The sequence below is a fragment of the Cololabis saira genome, chromosome 14 (genome assembly GCF_033807715.1).
Source record: "Cololabis saira isolate AMF1-May2022 chromosome 14, fColSai1.1, whole genome shotgun sequence".
Classification (NCBI taxonomy): domain Eukaryota; kingdom Metazoa; phylum Chordata; class Actinopteri; order Beloniformes; family Belonidae; genus Cololabis; species Cololabis saira.
In genome coordinates, this window is record NC_084600.1 from 31,159,505 (window position 1) to 31,181,333 (window position 21,829).

The window sequence follows — 21,829 nt, forward strand, 5'->3', positions numbered from 1 at the left end:
GGTTTACATTTGCTGGGACGTCCTCACCTGGGAAGATTGACTACTGTCCTTAATGTTTTCCATTTTCTCTTTGAACTACTTTGAACTCCAACTCATGTGGAAATGATTTAACAACTCAGATCAGTAATTGCTTTTCTAAGACCGTTGCTGATGGCATTCCCTCTTGGCGTTGTGTTCACACTCACCTGAATGCGCCAGAACAGCAAACTGCCAAAACCTCTGTTATTCTAGCGATCTGCACACACGCTGATAAGCTGCAGCAGTAATCTCCCCCCCGTGGTGCCTTCAAGGACGACGCAGACAAAACAACAGCGGCTGAAGTAACTGACTGATCGCTGCTACCATACGGGTGTGTGTGTGTGTGTGTGTGTGTGTGTGTGTGTGTGTGTGTGTGTGTGTGTGTGTGTGTGTGTGTGTGTGTGTGTGTGTGTGTGTGTGTGTGTGTGTGTGTGTGTGTGTGTGTGTGTGTGTGTGTGTGTGTTGAGGGGTGGTGGAGGGGCTCCTGGGAAAAAGTAACCCAACACCTTCAACTGTGGTGAATTTCGGATTAAAAGTTCAACTGGTTTCACCGAGCTTCACCTGGCGATGGATCAGAACCAGAACCGGCTCCGGGGTCAGTGTCCACATTTATAATCTGTCCAAAACTAGAGACTCGGCTAAAAGTGGAACATGGATTTAAAAGTTAAACGCCAGAAGAAAATGCAGTTCCTCTACGGACCACCGGGGTCTGGATCCAACAGTGAGTTCAGCTCCGTTGACCTTCGGGTTTAAATGTCCAACTTTACAGCAGAAATAAACATATTTACAGTCTGGACCAGAACCAGTTTTGTGTACCGGGCTGAACTTTTATTTAGCTGAAGCTCCTTGAACTGTGAATAATGGCCTAACAGAGCATAATAATAAATATTTTAACAATAATATGTCTCATTAACTGAATTAAAAGACCGCTGGGTGTTCTGGGATGGTGGAGAGTGAAAGCTGACCCGGCAGACTCGTAGTACCCCGGGTCGGCGGGTTTGTGGATTAACCAGGTTTGTCTGTGAGAAGACAGCAGGACCTGAACGCTGGTCTTCAGAGACCGGGCGACAAAGTCACGGAGGGCGATGCTTAGGGTTGCCACCTTTCAGAAATAGAAATAAGGGACGCCCTGATTTCAGCAGCGCAGGAGCCAAAAGAAAAAAGCCCCCAAACTTCTAAACTGAATAAAAATTTGTTTATTTTTATATAAAATTTTTATATAGAAAAACAAAATGCTTTGATTTCAAGTTTAAAGTGCTTTAATAGCATTGAACTTGCATGACTGTACAGACAGCCAACCATGCAACTGAAATAGCCTCCTATGCTATGTATGTCCACATCAGCCAAGATGTATAATATAGCCTACAGGTGAAGAATATGGTCAATGGTTCAATAATCCAACTAGAATATGGTGTAAAAGTTAATTTATTTCAATAATTCAACTAGAATATGGTGTAAAAGTTAATTTATTTCAATAATTCAACTAGAATATGGTGTAAAAGTTAATTTATTTCAATAATTCAACTAGAATATGGTGTAAAGGTTAATTTATTTCAATAATTCAACTAGACTATGGTGTAAAAGTTAATTTATTTCAATAATTCAACTAGAATATGGTGTAAAGGTTAATTTATTTCAATAATTCAACTAGAATATGGTGTAAAGGTTAATTTATTTCAATAATTCAACTAGAATATGGTGTAAAAGTTAAGGAAAATACGGTACAAATCGCGTCCCGTATTAGTTCAATACGGGACGCAACATTTTTTTCTCAAATAAAGGACAATTCCGTATTTTACGGGACGGGTGGCAACCCTAGCGATGCTGTGCTGATGAACATGGCGATTTTTTGGGTTTAGCTCATATTAGCCCACAGGCCAGTGAGGTTGAGGTTGGGATAATTGGGAAGAACCTAGAACCTTTTCTTCCCTTGGATGATTCACTAAATAAGAGGGCCGAGGCTTTACGGGGTAAGTTCAGCCCGGGGAGGTGCTGGAACAGAGCTGCGGTACACACAAGCCATTTCTGATCAAACTTTATTTCTTTTACAGCATGAAAGCCTGCAGGCGGCGCTGACGAGGCCTCGGATGGAAGGCTGCAGACAATCCGGGGCGTTTCGTGACGTTTTCACAAAAAGCAGCTGAGCTGACAGGAAACAAAAGAAGAGGAAACAAGTTTGACGAAGCTCACAGGAAGGACGGCTCTCCTCTGGAAGATTTGCAGTTTTGGTTTGAACATTGACGACACCAGAAGTGAACAATTCACCCAGAAAAGTGTGGACAAAAGCTAAAGGAGAAGCATTTCTGGTTCCCGTCAGGCTCGCAGAGACAACCAAATAGAAACAACCAAAGCGACGTGTGCAAAGACCACTTCAAGGTCACGATCCCTCGGACTCCTCCGGCCGTCCTCCGCTTTAGTTTGGCGACCGCTGGGATCCGGTTGGGTCCGGTCAGGACCATTTCTGGCGGGACATGGAGTACGCAGCCGGTTCGGACAGCACACACTGGTTCTGCTGGCTGGAGCTCCGGTTTTTGGCGTCGATGAGGAGCAGAGGAGAGTGGGAGTAATGGCTGATGATGTTGCTGACACATGGGAAGGTCTGGGAACAGAAAACACAACCGTGGCGTCAGAGCGGCGCCCTCCACTGGTCAGACATGGAAACTACAGCTGAAGAAACAAACCACGTAGGAGATGAACGGGCTAAAATCATCTGGTGGTGGCATATCTGACATTTAAGAGCAGCCAGGTGCTGCTAATCATCATCATTGATGAATCGATCATCAGCAGCTGGTCACCTCATCAAGGCCTCAATTAAAGCGGATTTTTTGGCAGTTTTTTTGTTTTTCTTTTAGCATTCAGGTGTGTTTACACGAAGCCAAGAGGGAAAGACATCAGCAGTAGTCTTAGGGCCTGTCCCAATACTCCCCCTAGCCCTCGTTTTCATCCCCACCCCTAAATTTTGCGCGTTCCCGTGAGGGTAGTGGTGTCCCAATTCCTCTTTCCCCCTAGGGGGAGTGACGAAAAGTAGTGTAGTGGCTATGAATTTGTCCCTACGTTTGTAGGGTTTTCAGATGCTGACTAGCTGACCTAGGGACCAAAAAATCTCCCAGAATGCTTTTCGTCGTCATTTGCGGACTGAATCCAAAAAAAAAAACATGGCGGACATTTCTTATTTTTTAGTGAATAAAATCAATATTTTGAGTTAGTTTCTGCATAAAAATGCGTTTTGATTACATTTCTAGCGAGAAATATATATTTTACTTTCATAATATTCACTCAGTGAATGTACATAATCACTTTTTTTGCAACCTCGCCAGAATAAAGGCTGATTTATGGTTCTGCGTTACACCAACGCAGAGCCTACGGCGTAGGTTATGCGGCGACGCGCGCCGTACGCCGTACCCTACGCTCTGCGTCGATTTAACGCGGAACCATAAATCAGCTCCGGAGCCGGAAGGCAGAAATCCCCAAATTTTCGGAGCAAATTTCTTAACAGGCGTAGCTACAACTGTTAGATTTCATCTATTAAACCAACATTTATTACTAAATGATTTATTTCAGCCAGCGGTAATTCTCAACAGAGCTGCAGGTTTCTCCCCCGGGACGACGGCGCAGGCCGATCACGTCTGTACTCCGGCTGTGAGCTGCTGCTGCTGCTGCGCCCCGGACCGGCGGGTCTTCTCATCTCCGAAAACATCGGGTCAAATTTCTTAACAGGCGTTATTTGGATAAACTGAGCCCAGGTTGGGGATCTTAATGGTTACTTTTACGCCTGAAAAAATATTAAAACTTAATAAAGTGGCATATTAACAGCGCTACAGCTGAAATTAAAACAGTTTTTGGCTCTCATCTTCCTGAGGGTTAGGTATGAAAACGCGGGGTAGGGGGAGTATTGGGACAGGCCCCTGGGAAGATTTCATGTGCCCTAAAATCTGTCCCTTCTTTTTGAGGTGTAGTGAAGAAAAGAAGGGCGAGTGAAAGAAAGTAGGGGGTGTATTGGGATTGGGCCTTAATGAACCAACAGTTGCAGCAGATCAATCTAGAGAAGCTTCAAAAGCACTTCTTCTTCTGCAATTTTTGTTGGACTGTTTCTGCTGATGGATCCATGAAGGGTAGTGGGTCTGTTCAAGTCCTGACAGGTTTCAGGGGGAACCTGCTATCAGGATTTGACTGTTGGTGTGTGGTGGTCACCTCCTGGACTTTGAGTCCAGTTCCCAGCTGGAAGTTGTGGTTCTGCTGACGGATCTGGATGTTGAAGACCTTGTCCTGGTAGAAGACCATCAGGGTGTAGGGCTGGTTGGGCAGCTGCCGGGTGCTGTCCCTCACCAGGTACGCCCCATCCTCAAAAGACAGAGACAAAGAGCTGAGACCTCAAGACTAAATCCAGTCAGGAAATCAGGAACAAAGGTTTCCTGCAGCGCCGTCACTTAGAAAATGTTGGCATGTTGACGTTAGACGTCTTGTTTCTACAGTTTTAACTCTCGTCGTGCTCCAAAATACGCTCCAGAAAGGAGATTCGCACCAGGAAGAGTATAAAACTTTGCATTTTTAGAACTTAAAAAAACATGTTTTTTATAATTTTATGAGCCAAGTGCCACTTTAAATGGAACTAAAAGACATTAAAGATGAATATGACTAAAAATAATTTATGAACCATGATTAAAAGCTGAATAATGGACCTTTACAGAAGAACCATGATCACATTGAAGCTGCTGTTTGGTTCTGGTTACCTTGCGAAGTCGTTTCAAACCTCCTTCGGCCTGACCCCGGGTCACTTTACCCACGTACCACAGAGGGTCCAGATCCTGCACAGAGACACCACAGTCAGACCTGCTGGATGAGACAACAGCACCGCCTGCTGGACAGATGGAGCACCGGTCCCGTCTGAGTTTCTGTGCAGTCTGAGATCATGTCCAGTCTGACAGCATGCTCAATTTGTTGGTTTTGTCTCCTCTCATTTGCTGTCTTGTCCTTCGTTTCTGAGTTGGTTCTGATAGCGTTGTGTCTCTACCTGAGCAAGTGATGTGGTCGCAGGAGGACAAGGCAAAGATCTGTCTGTCGCGACGATGCTGCCCCTGCTGTCTCTGCTGTCTCCCATCCCTGTAAACAGATGTGTTTGGATGTTTTGTTCACTGATACTCAAAACAAACCAGATTTTTTTTTCTTTTTTTAAATTCAAAACGTCTTGATTTTCGTTTTCTTAAGAAAATATTTTTATGTTCTTGTTTCATTTTGTTTTAATTTCAGAGACAACTTCTGAGTTTTCTCACAAATTTGCAACTTTTGTTCTCTAAGTTTATCTTGTGAATTTCTTATTTGATTTTATTTTTTTTTACCTTTCTCTCTACTTTTATACTGTTTAGTTTTTGTTAGTTTTTTACCTAAAATGAGACAAACACACCTCTGCTAGCTTCAAGAAAAATGTCTGCTGGTTTAATTTGGTTGCTAATCTTGATTTTGAACTTTAAAATCACAAAACACAGAAGTTCTGTTTTCTTGAAGTGAAACAGATTAATGCCTCACCGCCTGTCATCTTAAACTGTTTGAGCTCCACCATTCCAGTTGAAGTTTATTAATAAATGCTAAAAACAACCAAAAGTAAAACTCTCCATCTTCATCTGTCTGAATGCAGATTTACCTGAACTGTTCCTTTAATACCGTATTTTCTGGAATATAAGCCGCACATGCATATGTATAAGCCGCATCCGCTCTATTTTTTAAAAAATAATGAAAAAAAAGATATACAAGCCGCACCTGCATACAAGCCACATCCGCTCTATTTAAAAAAATAGATATGCAAGCCGCAGATATTTATGTTGTTAGATTAGATATTTACTACATGTACAGAACCATTTTGAACTGTAAATGATGTACATGTTTGTACCTAAATAGATGCTTTCCTAACAGTGTCTTTTAACACGGCAGCAACTTTGCTCCTACCTACTTTTATCTGCTAAAGAAGAAGTGGCGTATTCTTCTTTGCATACATTTGGTTTTAGTTTTGATTCTAATTCCCGTTAGAGCACCCCGAGCGGTGGAAGAAAAATCCACAGAATAGCCGCACCTTTGTATAAGCCGCACGGTTCAAAACCTATGAAAAAAGTAGCGGCTTATAGTCCAGAAAATACGGTATTAGTTTTTTTTCCTTACCAAAGTTCATTTTGGGGGGCAGAGATGCGGCAGAGGGAATGCAAGGAGGAAGACTGTCGAAAACACACAAAAAAGACACTTAAAGACACTTGTTAGCCATTGAATCACAAAAGGTTGCCATTCCAGATGTTGGGCTCTGGATGGAAGATAAGGATCAGAAACTGAAGATAAGAAATGAAAACATATACGTTTATCTTTCAGACTGTTTCTCAGCCCTGGTGAGCCTCAGGTCTTGGAGCCTCTGATGTTTGTCTTGAAATAATTAATTTTAAGAGGTGTAACTGACTCTGTAGATTATATAAATGGCAGCTATGGTAAAAAAGCATCACAGGCGTTGCTGGGCAAAAAAGTTTAAACAGTTTAGCTCCTAATTAAAACTGAGCAGAGGTCAGAGCAGTGCAGGAAACAAGCTAGTTTGGTCCTTCAATTTCCTGAGAGTAGCTTTCAAACACAAAGATTTTTGACGAAACTTTGGACTGCTTTTATAGGATCTACTGATGGTACAGCAGAAGTAAATCAAGAAATCACAAAGCATAAATTTGTGTATTTTAAATTCAAGTGGGCCTACAACCAAACCTTGTGGTACTGCAGACAGAAGGAGATACAATACAGATTTAAAATATTTTGCGCTTTACACTAATTGAGGGACAAATTCTCAACATTAAGACACATATGACACAAAACAGAAAAAAAGACAACTAATGCAAAAAACAACAAGAAAAAAACTCCCAAATGGCCTGAGAGATCTGACTGGTTGCTGAGGGTCTGAGAGTTGTGATGACATTTCTAAAACTTAGACTTCTAAGAGTCCTGACTGTTAACATGAAAACTGAAGCTACGTTCTGGGAAGAATAAAAACCATATATTAACATACCTGTCAGCATTGCGGGTGGAGACCCCGGGGATGCCTGGACGGGGGGGCAGACTTTTATTTTGGAGGGGAAAGGTGCTGGTTTTAAGAACTGCAGGAGAGAATCCAAATTTAGACACTTGTGTAATCTGGAGTCTGAAGTGTAGATGTGGATTATTCCAACATCAGGTGGCGTCAATAATAAGAATAACAATAAGTAGAAAAACCTCTTCTGTCTAAAAGTATTTGGAGGGGATCGTGAAGCCCGAATGGTGTTTTTTCTTATTATTGCACCCATCTGGACACTATACTCTAACGATTGATAAATGTTCTGAACTTGCTCCAACGTGAGTGTCCGGTGACATGTTAATGTGGAACAGGGAACAAAAGTGCAGAAAGCTCACCTTCATCATGTGTTTGCTGAAAAGAGAGGAAAAGAGAAGAAAGAGGATATGAGCTCTGATTCTGCTTCATAAACGTGACACAAACGTTTAATGCCTAATACACCTGCAGACAGGTGTTCTGATTCACTCCAGTTCAGTTTTATGTCCCGTGTTTGAATCCTGGTTGCTGTGTGGGTTTGTGCTCATGTGACTGAAGATTTCATGTGAATCAGTTTTTGCTAAAAGTTTCTCAGTCAATAAACTCACTTCCAATCTGCTCAAACACCTTGTTTTACAGTCATTTTTAAATCTCATAAACCCGCATTTTATTTACAATCTGACATGAAAAACTAACTTGTAAATAACCTGGAGGAATATGTGGAGGCCAATTAGTTAATTGTCAAAAGGCCAGTGGCGTGATTGGGTATAAAAAGATCATTTTGAGAGAGTCTGTTAGAAGGGAAGATACATAGAATGTGGACAAGACTGAAAATCCACACCAGCTGCTTTCAGTCAGCGCTGCATTAAAACAGGACATGAAAACTTCCAGAAATCTGTAGGAACACAGCTGGTTGTGCCATCAACAACTGCAGACTAAAGCTCCAATATACAAAGAAGAAGCCATGTGTGAACAGAAACATTTAGTCTAGTCATAAGCACATATGTAAATATATAAATAAATTAAAACATTTTTAAAAAACTTTTCTGAGTAAAAACATTGCTATTATCATGTTAGCAAGCTTAAATTTAGCATATTCTCTGTTGTGAATAAAATATTTATGAGATGAGTAAATAGTTCCATCCTGTTTTTATTTGGGTTTGTATTTGTGAGAGAATGTGTGTATTTGTGTCTGAATATGTAATTACACGGCTATATAAGGAGGAGGAAGAAAAATCAGTATGAAGTGAAGCAGCGTACCTCTCTCCGTCCGTCCAACCTGCAAAAAACAAGCAAACCTCTGATTACAATCTGGAAACTTCCTTAAAGTGCCAAAGAGGAAACTTAAATTCAAGTCGGAGACGACATGAGTTGGTTTGATGTGTGGAGGACCTGGTGGGCGGAGGCCTGACGGAGGAGTTGCTCCTGCTGACCGAGGTGGATGAAGGAGGAGGAAGAATGGGAGGTTTGGACCAGGTCGGCGGATCAGAGGCTTCCGGCTGAGGCCTGAATGAAAACACACACTTCTGTAGGGAGCTGGTGTTGTACTGGAGCATTTATTGTCACTCGGACCGCACTATGTAGGAAGTACAAAAGTGTGTGTGTGTATGTGTGCAAATAAACGCACCTCCAGGACTGTGCGCTTGGCTGGAAGAAACAGAAACACATGAGTAAAGGTTGCGATTCTGGAGTTCCTCAGAGTTCAATCATGGATCTCCTTTTGTTTTCAGTTTAGAGTTGTTAATAAAGCTTATTTAAAGAAAACTCACCCTTTCCAAAGTGTTGCGCTGAGGTCCTGAGAAGGCCACAAAAAACATTGACATCAGCACATTCAAGACACTGATATAGAATTAATTCAAAGTCAGAGTTAAAGTTGCCTCCTTAAAGGAGCATGAGGCAGGATTGAGGCAGGATTTATGAAAAAAATTAGTATACGTTTTAAGTTTTCTAGTAATAATGTCAGATGAAGCGTTCCAAACCCAAAAGAATGTTTCCTCTAGTGTATCTCTCCGTTGCCTTGAACAGGCTGTGTGCTGCAAAATGTGCTGCAATTCGGTCCCAAATTTCCCGCGCTGGGCTGCGGATGTGACGTCACATGACGCTGCATGCGCGTTCTCCCCGTTCTCCCGTGCCGGCTTCGCTGTTGGCTGCAGTACCGACAACGGCCGTCGTGGCGAAGGGTGGCGCTAGAGAGTCTCATTTCTTAAAAGGAGCCTCATGCTCCTTTAACTGCTACAGAAAATGAACACACGGCAACATGGATCAAACAGAACAAGAATGGGTTCAGGTTTTACCTCTGACTGGGGACGGCGTGGATCCGGAGTCTCTGCCGGGTTTGTTGTCACGAAAGATCTGCGGTGGTTCTGGAAGAACTAAGGACAAACGCAAACACATCAGAACCATGACTTTTGGAGGCACATGAAACCAAACAGTGTGTTGACCGATAACGAAATATGAAGGTGGGTTAGTTACAGCAGCAGAACCATCAAACATAGAGAGTGGCAATAGATGACCAACATGTTTTCTTTGGCAAATTGCAAGTTTAAAAGCTGGAAATTTGGAGTTGTCACTCAAATGTAATAGTTATGAAGTTAGGATTTCTGGGTTGTCATGGCAACAGTGTCATCATTCACTTACATTTTCCTGAAGCTCGTCCCACGCAGTGGGGGGAGGGGTCTCTTCTGGAGGAAGGCTCTCCAGGCTGCAAATAAAAAGCACACACAAACACACTGAATGATTTAAAAACAGAAATTGTGGACAAAATACTTCTCTAAATGTCCAGCTAGTATTGGATTACTGATAATTTTTCACTCATTCTTAGCGTATCTGGATGAAAACCTTCTGTGAGAACACACTGGTCACATGACTTAGCAGGTTTGTCTGCAGCCTTTGACACATTGAATCATGAACTGTTTTCATCAACGCTTGAACAGTTTGTTGGTATCAGAGGTTCACTTTTAAACTGGTTGAAGTCAAACCTGATGTATGACTTTCAGTTTGTCTCATTGTGGGGTTCCTCAAGGCTCCATTTTGGGTCCCATGTATTTTCACAGTGCATTTTCTTTATTTGTTCCCTGAGACGGACATCAGACAGCGTGTAGTTCTGAGCACTCGTGTGATAAATCCAAAGGTGAATAGTTTCCCACTGGAACCTCCATGATATCTCCATGAAAACTCATATTTTTTTATTATAGTTTAGTTTACCTCAAGTGTGTTTAAAAAGCTGAACTGGTGCTGGACAAACTGACATTTGTCCTCCCCTTTCTGCCTGTTCACTCTGCTATTGTTAATTGAATTCCTAAACCAATTGGACCCGTTGCCACAGCGACAGATACACCTGTAGAAGGCTTCTTTTTGAACTGATTTAACAATGAGTTGTTCAACCCAACTTTTTCCAGAATTACCACCAGAGTGAAGCCGCATGTCCTCACAAAAAACTTGGAAAGTTATTTCTTCTTTCATCACCTCTGTGAAGGCACTTTAGGTCGGTTTAGATCTTGTTTTTCAACTTGTATAATAAAACTGATCATATAACTCACCATCCGGGCCGTCTGAGCAGACAGGGAGTGGACAGGAGGGCGGGGACACACAGCAGGAGGCAGGGCTCTGTTCGACAGGTGGTTGTCCCTCTTATCTGCAAACAGATACACAAGAAAGCAATATAAATATTTCACACACACACACATGCAGCCTGCAGTTCCTCTACCGACCACTAGAGTCCTGCAGTATATCCAGCCACGATGCCGGTAGCTGCAGCCGGATATATCACGAGCAGTGAATTGAGCGATGTGGGTCCCAGTTGCTCTGGCAGCGCTCATATAGGATGCTATTTCCTTAACGATGCTTGACATGAGGATGTTTAGACAGATTTGAAGTGAATAAGTAGGCTATAAAGGGACATTAATTAGCATCATGTGTAATAAGCTATAAATCAACCAAGCTAAAATTGCTAACTGTGATTGACATAAGGTGGGCGTGTTCCAGCCAGCTTCTGGACCTGTTTGCTCCCATTTGCAACATGGTGCTACACAGGAAGAGCAAAACAAGCGGCTTCAACAAAGCACTATTCAGAGAACCTGTAAGACATCTAGGCTTGCCACCCGTCCCTTAAAAACTGGAATTGTTCCGGAATTGGGAATTAAAAGTTGCATTCCGTATTGAACCAATACAGACACATATTATGCTCTTATTTATTGATGTAATAATATACAGGTGAAGGTCGGAAAATGTGAATATATTGCAAAACTTCATTCTTAGTAAATTCAACTAAAGGTGAAACAAATATATTATTTCCCCACTACATTCAAAGTGAGATATTTCAAGCCTTTATTTGTTATAATTTTGGTGATTATGGCTCACAGTTTATGAAAACCCCAAATGAAAAAATCTCTAGCCTATCTTATGAAATCAATAAACATCACAATCATCAAAATAATAACAAATAAAGGTTTAAAATATCTTGCTTTGCATGTGATGACACTATGTAATATATTAGTTTCACCTTTTAAGTTGAATTATTGAAATAAATTAACTTTTACACCATATTCTAATGATCCGACCTTCACCTGTAGGTTATATTCTACATCTGGGCTGATGGACGTACAATATCATGGGAGGATATTTCAGTTGCTAGTATGGTTGGATGTCTGTACAGTCATGCAAGTTAAATGCTATTAAAGCACTTTAAACTTTAAATCAAAGCATTTAGTTTTTTCATATAAAATAAATACATTTCTATGCAGTTTAGAAGTTTTGGGGATGTCCCTTTTTTTGGGGTCTGCGTTGCTGAAATCGGAGCGTCCCTTATTTCTATTTCTGAAAGGTGGCAACCCTAATGACATCACAGGGGGTTTACAGTCTGGTTGTGACTCCAGTGGAGACATATTCATTGACCACGCTTGGTCAGTTTGGATTATGTCCTCCCAGAGAACCAGAAGTCCTGAGAAACTACTCCGTAAACGGACTGGTTTATCGTGAGCGTCTGCTGAACACGTGAACATGTGCGTGGGAGTGCGTGGGTACCGATGTATTCTCCGTCTCCGATGGGCAGCGTGGGACACAGCTTGTGAACCAGGTCCTCAGGGGGTTCAGTGGGGGGAGGTTCGTAGTCGTTGGCCGCATCTTCGTTTGGGGATTCATAGTCTCCGCCGCTGCCATCGTTGTCACTGTATGGACTTTCGTAGTCGTTGTCGAACTCTTCATCATCCTGTTGGAGCCCAAAAGGAAAGGGTTTTAGCTTCCAGATCGCATTTCAGCTAAAATACAAAAATTATGATTCCAGAAAAATCCACACTACAATAAAATGGGTGAGAAAAGGTCAGTAAGGAATATCGTGTTAAATAGCCACTAAGTTAGACACATGCTAACCAACAGTACAGCTAGTCGCATGGTTATGCTTAATGTTGCTCTAAAAAATCATCAAGTGTGTCAACTGTTCAGTAAATTTGACAGAGTAACTTTGTAGGATACTTTTTTCACCAACTAAAAGGAAAGTAGAAGAACTCACAAACTCGTCATCACCCCATCCCTGAACGTCGTTGGTCATTTCTGCAGAGAAATCAGCTGGTTAGCGGCTAACAGACTTCCCCTGCCCTGGGTTTGTACAAACAAAACCCCAACTAACCTGGAATAACCCCAACAGACCCCAACTAACATTTATTAGCCCCAACTAACAAAAACTGAACCTAACTAACCTGGAATAACCTCAACTGACTCTAACTAACCTAAATTAATCCCAGCTAACACCAACTAACCCAAGATAACTGCAGCTAAAGTCAGTAAACCCTAACTAACCCCAATCAACCCTAATTTACTGTATCCCAGAAATGACCCCCTGTCTCATTAAGACCAGGTTTTGATGAGAAATAAAATGAGCTGACTTCATTTGTTGCCACCTGATAAATAACATTGAAGAATTTCCCCGAGAAGCACTAAAATTATAAGTCGGTTAGCTACTGTCTGTCCTCGCTCTGTTTTCTGAGGGTTTTTTTTTTTTTACAAATTTTTGAGTCACAATTTTAGATTTGGTTTGCTTGTGAAGTCATGATTTCTAACCTATTTGCTCATACATTTGTGAATTCATAAAATTAAAAAAAAAACAAGTTTCCAAAGTCTCTGTTTTTTAATTATTTTTTCTTGGTTTCTGATTTTATTTTCTCAATTTTTTGTTACAATATCTGATTTTTGTTAAACATTCACAAATTTATTCAGTAATAATCTGTTTTTTTATTCCGATTTGAGAGTTTTTAAATTTAGAATTTCTGAATTATAGTGCAAATTTGTGAGTTTATGAAATTGCATTTTTTTAGTTATCTAGCAAACATGTGACTATATAAAGTCATACATTCAGTTGGAAACTTGTTTTTTTTTTTTAAAAAAAAAACAAGTTTCCAAAGTCACTGTTTTTTAATTATTTTTTCTTTTTCACAAAGTTGGTTTCTGATTTTATTTTCTCAATTTTTTGTCACAATATCTGATTTTTGTTAAACATTCACAAATTTATCCAGTAACAATCTGTTTTTTTATTCCGATTTGAGAGTTTTTAAATTTAGAATTTTTGAATTATAGTGCAAATTTGTGAGTTTATGAAATTGCATTTCTTTATCTAGCAAACATGTGACTATATAAAGTCATACATTCAGTTGGTTCTTTTTATAGAATCACTTTTAGTTGTCTCTTTTATTTTCTTTTTCTGACAGATTTGTTTCCCACATTTTCTTCAGTTTTAAATTGCTGTTTTTATCCCAACTTTTGTAGGTTTTAGTCAGAAATCATATTATCTGTGATGGAGAAGGGAACTCGGTGCGACGCCTCAGTAACACCTGTTGGAGTCGACTCACCTGCTTCTGAGTATTTGGGTGTCGATATTCTGCAAAAGAAAGAAAGCTTTTAGAAACCGGATATGAAACTTGGACCAGCCATCTGAAGGAGTTTTACAGGAAAACACTGACATGATTCCAACCTAGAACGTAGTCTATTAATCCTCATTTTGAATCATTAGATCATAGCAGATAGTTTAAAAATATTAAACCTCTTTTTCTCCGTTTCCATGAAATATGAACGTACTTTTTACCGAACAGGCCTCTCTTGTCCTCCTTCTTGCTGATTTCACTGCTGATCTTTGAGACCATCCTGCAGATGCACAAATACACACATGAAGCTGAATCACAGCTGATCACACACACGTTTACATGTCAGGATTCACGTCATCGAACAGCGGAGGAGAGGCTTGTTCAAAGCTGCAGCTGAGCAGACGAGCTCAGGAGGTCTCGCCATGTTCAGGATGTTTTTGAGTACCGAACTCTGCAGTTCCTCCATCGATCACTAGGGCCCTTATCCAGACCTGCAGTTCCTCTACAGAAAAGTCCATTTCTGATTGTACAAACGTGCAAATTTGCAAGAAAAAACCTTATAAACCAGGCAGGTTGGCGCAGTGTAAAGCACTGCTGCCTCATAGACACGAGGTTCCTGGTTTGACTTCTGTCTTTCTCTGGGACTAAAGGACGCTCTGTCATCTGAAGAATGTCTCCAGGACCAAAGGACTAATGTCTCAGCAGGACCTTGAAGAACTCATGCATGAGTTTATCTTCAGTGGACTTGATCACTGCAACAGTGTCTTCACAGGTCTGCCTTAAAAGTCAATCAGACAGCTACAGCTGATCCATAATGCTGCTGCCCGGGTTCTCACCAGAACTAAGAAAGTGGATCACATCACTCCAGTTCTGAGATCTTTAAACTGGCTCCCTGCACCTCAGAGAATAGACTTTTACATAATTCTGCTAGTTTATAAATCACTGAATGGTTTAGGCCCAAAATACATCAGACTTATTACTGCCATAGCAACCATCCAGACCTCTCCGGTCTTCTGGTTCAGGTCTGCTCCGTGTCCCCAGAACCAGAACCAAACATGGAGAAGCAGCACTCAGCTTCTACGTCCCACAGATCTGGAACAAACTTCCAGGAAACTGCAGGAATGTTGAAACCCTCAGTTCCCCTAAATCATTGTTAAAAACTGATTGAAACCATCTGAATTTCAGGACTAAACTGTAATTCTAGCTTAAGTATAACTTTTCTGTAACTCATATATTTTTGCTTTTTTGCTTTTCCTCTTTACTTTTCATGCTTTTATTATGAAAAGCACCCTGAATTGCACTGTTGCTGTACAACAAGTAAACTTGTCCTCCCAATCGTCCAAAAGTCATCTGTGTTCATTAATAAGTTGCTTCAGATAAAAGCATCTGCTTAATGTAATGTAGATAAATGCTGCCTTTAAAACACTTTTCAAATGCTTCAAATTGAATGATGTCAACGTTTTCTCATGTAGATGACTACTGCAGAACTCACGGGGCGTGCAGTTTGGGGAACTTCTGGAGGTCGTTGTCGCTGAGGTTCTGTGAAAACAAGCAGACGTTGAGGCCATAGTTACATCCATGAGCTTGTTTTCAGTCCAATACAAGAAGAAGTCTTCTTTTCGAAGCGGGTCAGTCTGTGTCTGAGGATTTAAGTTTGCAGATGTTTTCATTTTCCATCTTGTTTTGTGGTTGTGAACTCACCACGAATCTGGACCCACTGATGGAGTTCTTCAACACGATTTTATCACAACCGGCCAGATTCCTCTGTTGGAGAAAAAAAAGAAGCAACTTTAAATCAGACTTCTTTAAAGAAATAAGGAAACGTTTTTGTGGCTCTTGCAGCTGAGTGACGTCATCGTCTGAAGTCTCAAAGGTTGCGACAACAAGGACAAAGAGAAATGCACTGGCACACATTTCTACCGGTCAGAACACAAGGTTCTTGTGTCTAAAACTATTATAAGAATCATCGGATTTTTGTGAGTTTTAAATAAATGAAGCCTTTAAGAAACGATTAAATTAATCCTCGTGGGCAATCCTAAGTTTCCCCACGACTCAACAGCTTGTAGATTTACCTTCAGCAGCGATGCCTTCAAGCAGATGTTTCCTGTCTGACTTCATCAGTGTCTCACACGGTTCTGGAGGAATTCTGATCAATTTTTGTCAACATTGTTCCTTCTGTTCATTGAGACTTTCAGACATTTACTTCGACACTGAAGGCCGTTGAATCGCTGCATCAATAAAAAACCCATCTCCCCTCCCTACATTGTGCTTGACAGTGGTTCTGAATGCCGTGTCTGCTTTTCTCTAAACATGCTTCTGGACATGAAGACCAAACATCTCCGCTTCGGTCTCATCTGTCTGATCTTCTTCTGGTGGTGCTGATATGGATTTACACATTAAACATGCCCGGTGATGCCTGGGGGCTCTGAGGTGGAACTGTCAGATCTTTGGGCCTTTATAGGGTCAGATCTTGGGGTAGATTTGCTGGGACGTCCACCTCTGGGACCTTTTTTGATGTCTTTCCCTCCTGGCATTGTGTTAATGCGCACCTGCATGCTCCAGTCTGCTAAAACATCTGTGTTTATAGAGGTCTGCACATTTACTGATATTCATTTACAGCAGATGATCATCAGAACCTGGGAGGGATTTTCCCTCTTAAATACTATGGGAACAGTTAGGGCAGGGGTGTCAAACTCATTTTGCTTGGCGGGCCGGATTTGACCAATTTTTTTCTTGCGGGCCGCACGCTAAAAAATACCAAAAACGGTGCGGAAATTTTTTTCTCTAATTCTTTTCTTTTTACTATTGTTATCTAATCCAATATCAGTTTAGTTAATTTTAAAGGAAATATGCACTTTGTTTACACTCTAATTATGTAAAATATATTTCTTCAGGATCTTTTCTTGAAATTTCTTTTTTTTTCAAATTATGTAAGATACTTTTAATATCATTTTACAAAGATAAACAGAAACAAGTATGTTTTTTTATGTTTCGCTTTTTTATAGGAAATTTAATTAAAAGCTAAATCTTTCTTGTTACAGTGTATAGTGTTTCTTTGTGATTTAGAGATTTTTCCAGTACAATTAAGTGTATTTATTTTTAAAAATTGGCGGGGATATTTACGCCAAAAAGTCAGCACTTCTATTTTTAACTGTTTTACTTTGTCACTATCCTCGTATTCAAAACTGAAATTCTCTGAATAAATATCTTCTATCATCTTTTTTAGCAGTGATATTTTTCCTGCAAAAATATATAATAGTAGTCAGTTAATAAAAATAAACGACCGTCTACAAAGAAATAAAATTGGCAAATGCATTCTAGAAAACAAAAAAAATGTCGAAAACTGCTCTATTTGTGGAATAACGATGGATTTGTAGAAGAAATATATTATCGGATATGCTGCGATTCATGGCAATTATTTATGCCTTCCTTTTTAGTAAATTAACATTTCGTTTTTTTGCGTTGGAAACTTCTCGCAGGCCGCATGAAAATCTCTCTCAGGCCGCATGCGGCCCACGGGCCGCACATTTGACATCCCTGAGTTAGGGGATACTTAGGAATTCCCACTTTTATTTTTAAATCTTACATTTGTCTCCATTCTTTGTTAAACAAAACATGGCACAGCAGAAAAAAAGTGATGTGTTGTTCATCTGAGGTTGTATTTTGCCTAATATCAAGAGATGATAATCCTCCATTAAGCTGAGAATCAGCAAAAACCCATCTCCATTCGTCCCACATCCCTCGTTGGCCCAGTGTGACCCGTATAGGCCCCCAATTCAGAGTCCATCATAACCGTACAGCCCCATTTGAACCCAGATGGACCTGCTGGCTGGGTCCGAGTCAAACTTTTCGACCTTTCAGGGTTCTTGTGAGAGCAGCTGCTCTGGAGAACACCTGAGACGCTCGCACGTCAACAACAACAGCAGCTGAACTTGCACTTCCTGTTTGCAGCTGCTCTCACACATATTTGTGTGTCATCTTTCTGTTCTGACTCGGTTCTGTGATTCTGTAAAGTCAGTTGATGTGACACCCGGTCTGAATGCTGGGCCCAGTTAGCAGGAAGCACGGGAATCTTTTATCCCATTTCCTTCTACGAGGTTGTTGCTGTCAGGAAGGTTTTAAGTAACGTCCTATAAAACCCGATGAGCCGGCGTGATACGGCTCAGTCTCTTTGGATTTACGTGTGGTGAACTAAACCCGGGTTGGCTGACTCCAGAGTTGGGCTGAAGAAAGTGTTTTTGTTGTTGTTGCTGTTCCGCGACAACCATCTTTACACCATCACGATCGTGGCTTTAAATGACAAGAATGAATGTGGACTATTTTGGGTTTGTGCGCTCGTTGTCAACGGCGTTTTCCTGGGTCACGGGTGTACGTTCCCCTTAGAGGAAGGCCTTTCTGGGAAATGTGATATTTGGGATCAGCACACCCGGTAAGGAACAGAAACAGGTTGAAAAGTGGAGATGGAGGCCTCACCCTCTTCAGGTACTCTGCCAGCTGTTGCGGGTTCCACCCCATCACCTCCGACCTCGTAGGCACTTGGTGGGAACTCATCCTGCGTCTGCGCCACGTCCGAGAGACACGACCTTCGTCCGGCTGATGTCAAACCCACAACTTTTGACCTGTTAACAAGTGGAAGCCAGCATCGGATAGATGTTGGGGAAAGTCTGCAGACCCGCTGGACCTCCTGGCTCCAGCACTAGTTTTACTTCCCGCCCGGCTGTCGGCTCTCGCTGAGACGGACGTCCGCCGTCCACCAGTCGACTCCCCAGGCCTCGTTTCTCCACCACCTCTTCCTGCAAATCGTCAAACCAAACTTCTCTTCAAGTCCCTCAGAGATCGGTTAGGGTTAGAAAACCGTCTTCAGGTTCGACTTCCTCAAATGAACTCCCTCCTTCTAAATCCACGGGCTTCTTTCCACGTAGACGGACGAGAGACGAGCGGGCAAGGTTCTGGCCGACATGTCACCCTCAACCCAAAATGGCTTCTTTCTGTTGCGCTCTCTCTCCTTCCCTTCTTCAGTGTCTCTCTACCTCTTCCCCTCTCTTTCTTCCTCTCTCTCTCTCTCTCACTCCCTCCCTCTCAGTGAGGAAGTGACTTTGCAGTCGGGGGGTGATGGCAGCATCATCTTCCTCCCCCGTCTGACCACAGAGCGGAACCGCCGCTGCAGCTGCACCCACTTGCTGCAACTCTTGCTTTTTTTTGTTTTTTTTCTTGGGGGTTTTTTATTTTTATTTTACATTTCTCGGAGCGATTCACAGTCTGACCCTTCGGGGTAAATTTGTCGACAGATTGACAGCTGCACTGACTCATTTCTTTTTTTTTCTCACCGTAAACTCCAAATTTCTCTAAACCCTCACAAATCAATAACTGTACCTCTAAGATCATCGCTGATTTCTTTCCCTCTTGGCGTGGTGTTAACCCACACCTGAACACCCTAGACCAGATAACGGACAATACACCTGCGTTTATAGAGGGTCTGCTGATGATCGGTTCATCAGTAATGATGATCGGCAGCACCTTGATCTAACTTACATCCTTTGAAGCAGTGAGGTACTTAGGGTTGCCCGTGTAAGTTCTTTTAGTTTTTGTTAAAAAATAAAGACTTATCGTGAAATGTATCGAGTTGCTGTCTGCCAGCAGGATCAGGATCTGGTTGACCATCAGCGTCACTGCACTTCTTGTATTTGGATTCAAAATCATTTAATTATAATTGTTTGTATATGATGACTAATCATAAAAAGATGACAACAAATCACACACGTTGTTTCAAGTCTTCGTCCTGAGAGCTGGAAGAGGAAGAGGAAGAGGAAGGACACCCTTAACAGGAAGAGACCTCCATCAGAACCAGACACACCTCAGACACATAAAGACAAATAAATAAATAGACAAATAAATTAAAAACTATCATTGGCATTAAGTATCTGGGCAGGAGAAGCTTGATTAGAGATACTCCTCCTCTGGACCCGGTTATTGTGCTGGTCTGGCCCCTCCTTTTCTCTTCTGTACATGTTTGCAGGCCAGAGCTTCTGGAGCTTAGAGCTTCATCCTGACCTGCAGTCCCCCCTCTGACCACCCTGGTGTCCGCTGTCTACATCTGTTTATATTGATCTCTGTAGTCCACCAACTAACCAGGTATCAGTCAGATGTACATAGAACTCTTAGTTCTCCAGTTAACGGATTATTAAAACAAATATATCTGCTGTTTTGTAGCTTCAACAATATATCTGTGTCTCCTCTGTTCTTCATCCTCTCTTTCCCTGCTCTACCCGGCTGCTCTTCAGCAGAGTTTTCTATACCTGCCGTTGTTTATGTAATAATTGATCGGGGGTCATTTTCTGGGTCTCTGGATAGAGACAACTTGTGTTGTGATAGATGTTATATAAATAAAATTAAATAATATTGAATGTTGAATTGGACCTCCATTTAATGGAGATACAGTATTATCAAGTCCAGTCCTTCCCTGATTTTTAAAACCAATAGAGACCAATTCAAAAACCTTTCTATGTGGGCGCTAAAAGTAATTAAGAAGTATTAAAAAAAATGTAGATTCAGTAGGAGCACGTAGATTCATTCAAATGTACCAATCGGTTATGTCTAAAAACAACAAAACATAACATTCATATATTTTTGTAAATACGGAAATTATTTTACAGTCCCCTGGAAAAAGTTTTAAATGGTATGGTTTTAAATTAATAACTTGTTAAATGGCTTCTCCGTGAGCTGGTTTGAGCTAATAATTAATTATGAGAAGTTAATTAAATAATTATTTTAAACTAATTAACCATGACGAAAAGTGTAAAGACCGGAAAGACAGAAGAGCACATCGATTATAAAGTTGAGAAGTTGCAACTTTTTGTATTTGTTATTTATTTATTTTTATCACCCAGTGCTCTTACCTAAGTCAGGAGAAGTTGCAACTTTGATCAAGACGACCAACTTTTACCGACTATTTTCCTTTTTACACTTCAATGTTAATAAAGTACTTTTACTGTTTATGATTTGATGACAGATGTTTGTAAAACCTTTGAATTCCAGGTTTAAAACATGCAGTTATGCAATCCGTGGTCTTTAACGCAAGATTAGTTTTACTACAAAATTTAAAAGTTTTTCGTCTTTGTACACTCGGGTCGGATGGTCTGCTCTGTCCACCCGTAGACTCTATCATTGGCATGTCTTTGTTTATAAGGCCATTCTTGGCCTACTTCCACTCTATTTAGGAAATTATGTTTTTCAAAAAAGCACTGGGAGTCATAACCTTCGCTCCCAGGACTTATTTGTATTGTCTGTACCTAGGGTCCGCACTAAACTAGGTAGTAGGGCCTTCAGCTATGCTGCTCCTTATGCATGGAATGAGTTGCAGAAAATTTTAAAATTAAGAGAGGTCTCACTTGATGCTTTTAAAGTTCTTTTGACTATTTTTGCGATCTGTTTACTGTTTTGTTAAAACTGTTTTAATTGTTATAAATTGTTTTTATGTTATTTGTTTTTGTAACCATGTTGCTGCCCGTCTTGGCCAGGACTCTCTTGTAAAAGAGATTATTAATCTCAACGAGACTTTCTCCTGGTTAAATAAAGGTTAAATAAAAATAAAATAAATAAAAAGCTACATTTAGTATAAGTTAGTCATAAAACCCTATTTTTACATCCTCCACATTTGTATCGGTGAAATAAAACCGACTATTATATCAAGTGTTCTTATTCTGCTTTAAAAAAGACCATTAAAAACGTTTGTATTGTTTTTAAAGAGTGGAAGGGCTCCGGAGAGAGAATCCCCCCAGGAACTGAGATAAGAACAAGCATCCCAGCCTTTGATTTGCCTTTTTAACCAGTTTTTGTTGTTTTGTTTCACACTGGTTTTGTCTCATTTTTCTGTTACATGAAAAACTGTCATCTGCTTCCTCCTCAGGACGAGTTTACA

At 40.9% G+C, this 21,829-nt stretch overlaps 1 protein-coding gene across 1 annotated transcript; it reads right to left on the minus strand.

The window, feature by feature from the left end:
- Positions 1–2,013: 2,013 nt before the first annotated feature.
- lcp2a (lymphocyte cytosolic protein 2a) lies at positions 2,014–18,930 on the minus strand. The gene is made up of 21 exons (XM_061740386.1): positions 18,385–18,930; positions 15,613–15,675; positions 15,404–15,450; positions 14,126–14,191; positions 13,900–13,928; positions 12,567–12,607; positions 12,083–12,266; positions 10,600–10,694; positions 9,698–9,761; positions 9,355–9,432; positions 8,830–8,855; positions 8,688–8,707; positions 8,453–8,566; positions 8,321–8,339; positions 7,423–7,438; positions 7,043–7,130; positions 6,169–6,221; positions 5,030–5,118; positions 4,749–4,823; positions 4,210–4,359; positions 2,014–2,617 (listed from the first exon to the last, which is right to left on the minus strand). Exons 1-21 carry the CDS (start codon positions 18,460–18,462, stop codon positions 2,468–2,470), a joined length of 1,545 nt encoding a protein of 514 aa, XP_061596370.1. The 5' UTR covers positions 18,463–18,930; the 3' UTR covers positions 2,014–2,467.
- Between the last annotated feature and the right edge of the window lie 2,899 nt (positions 18,931–21,829).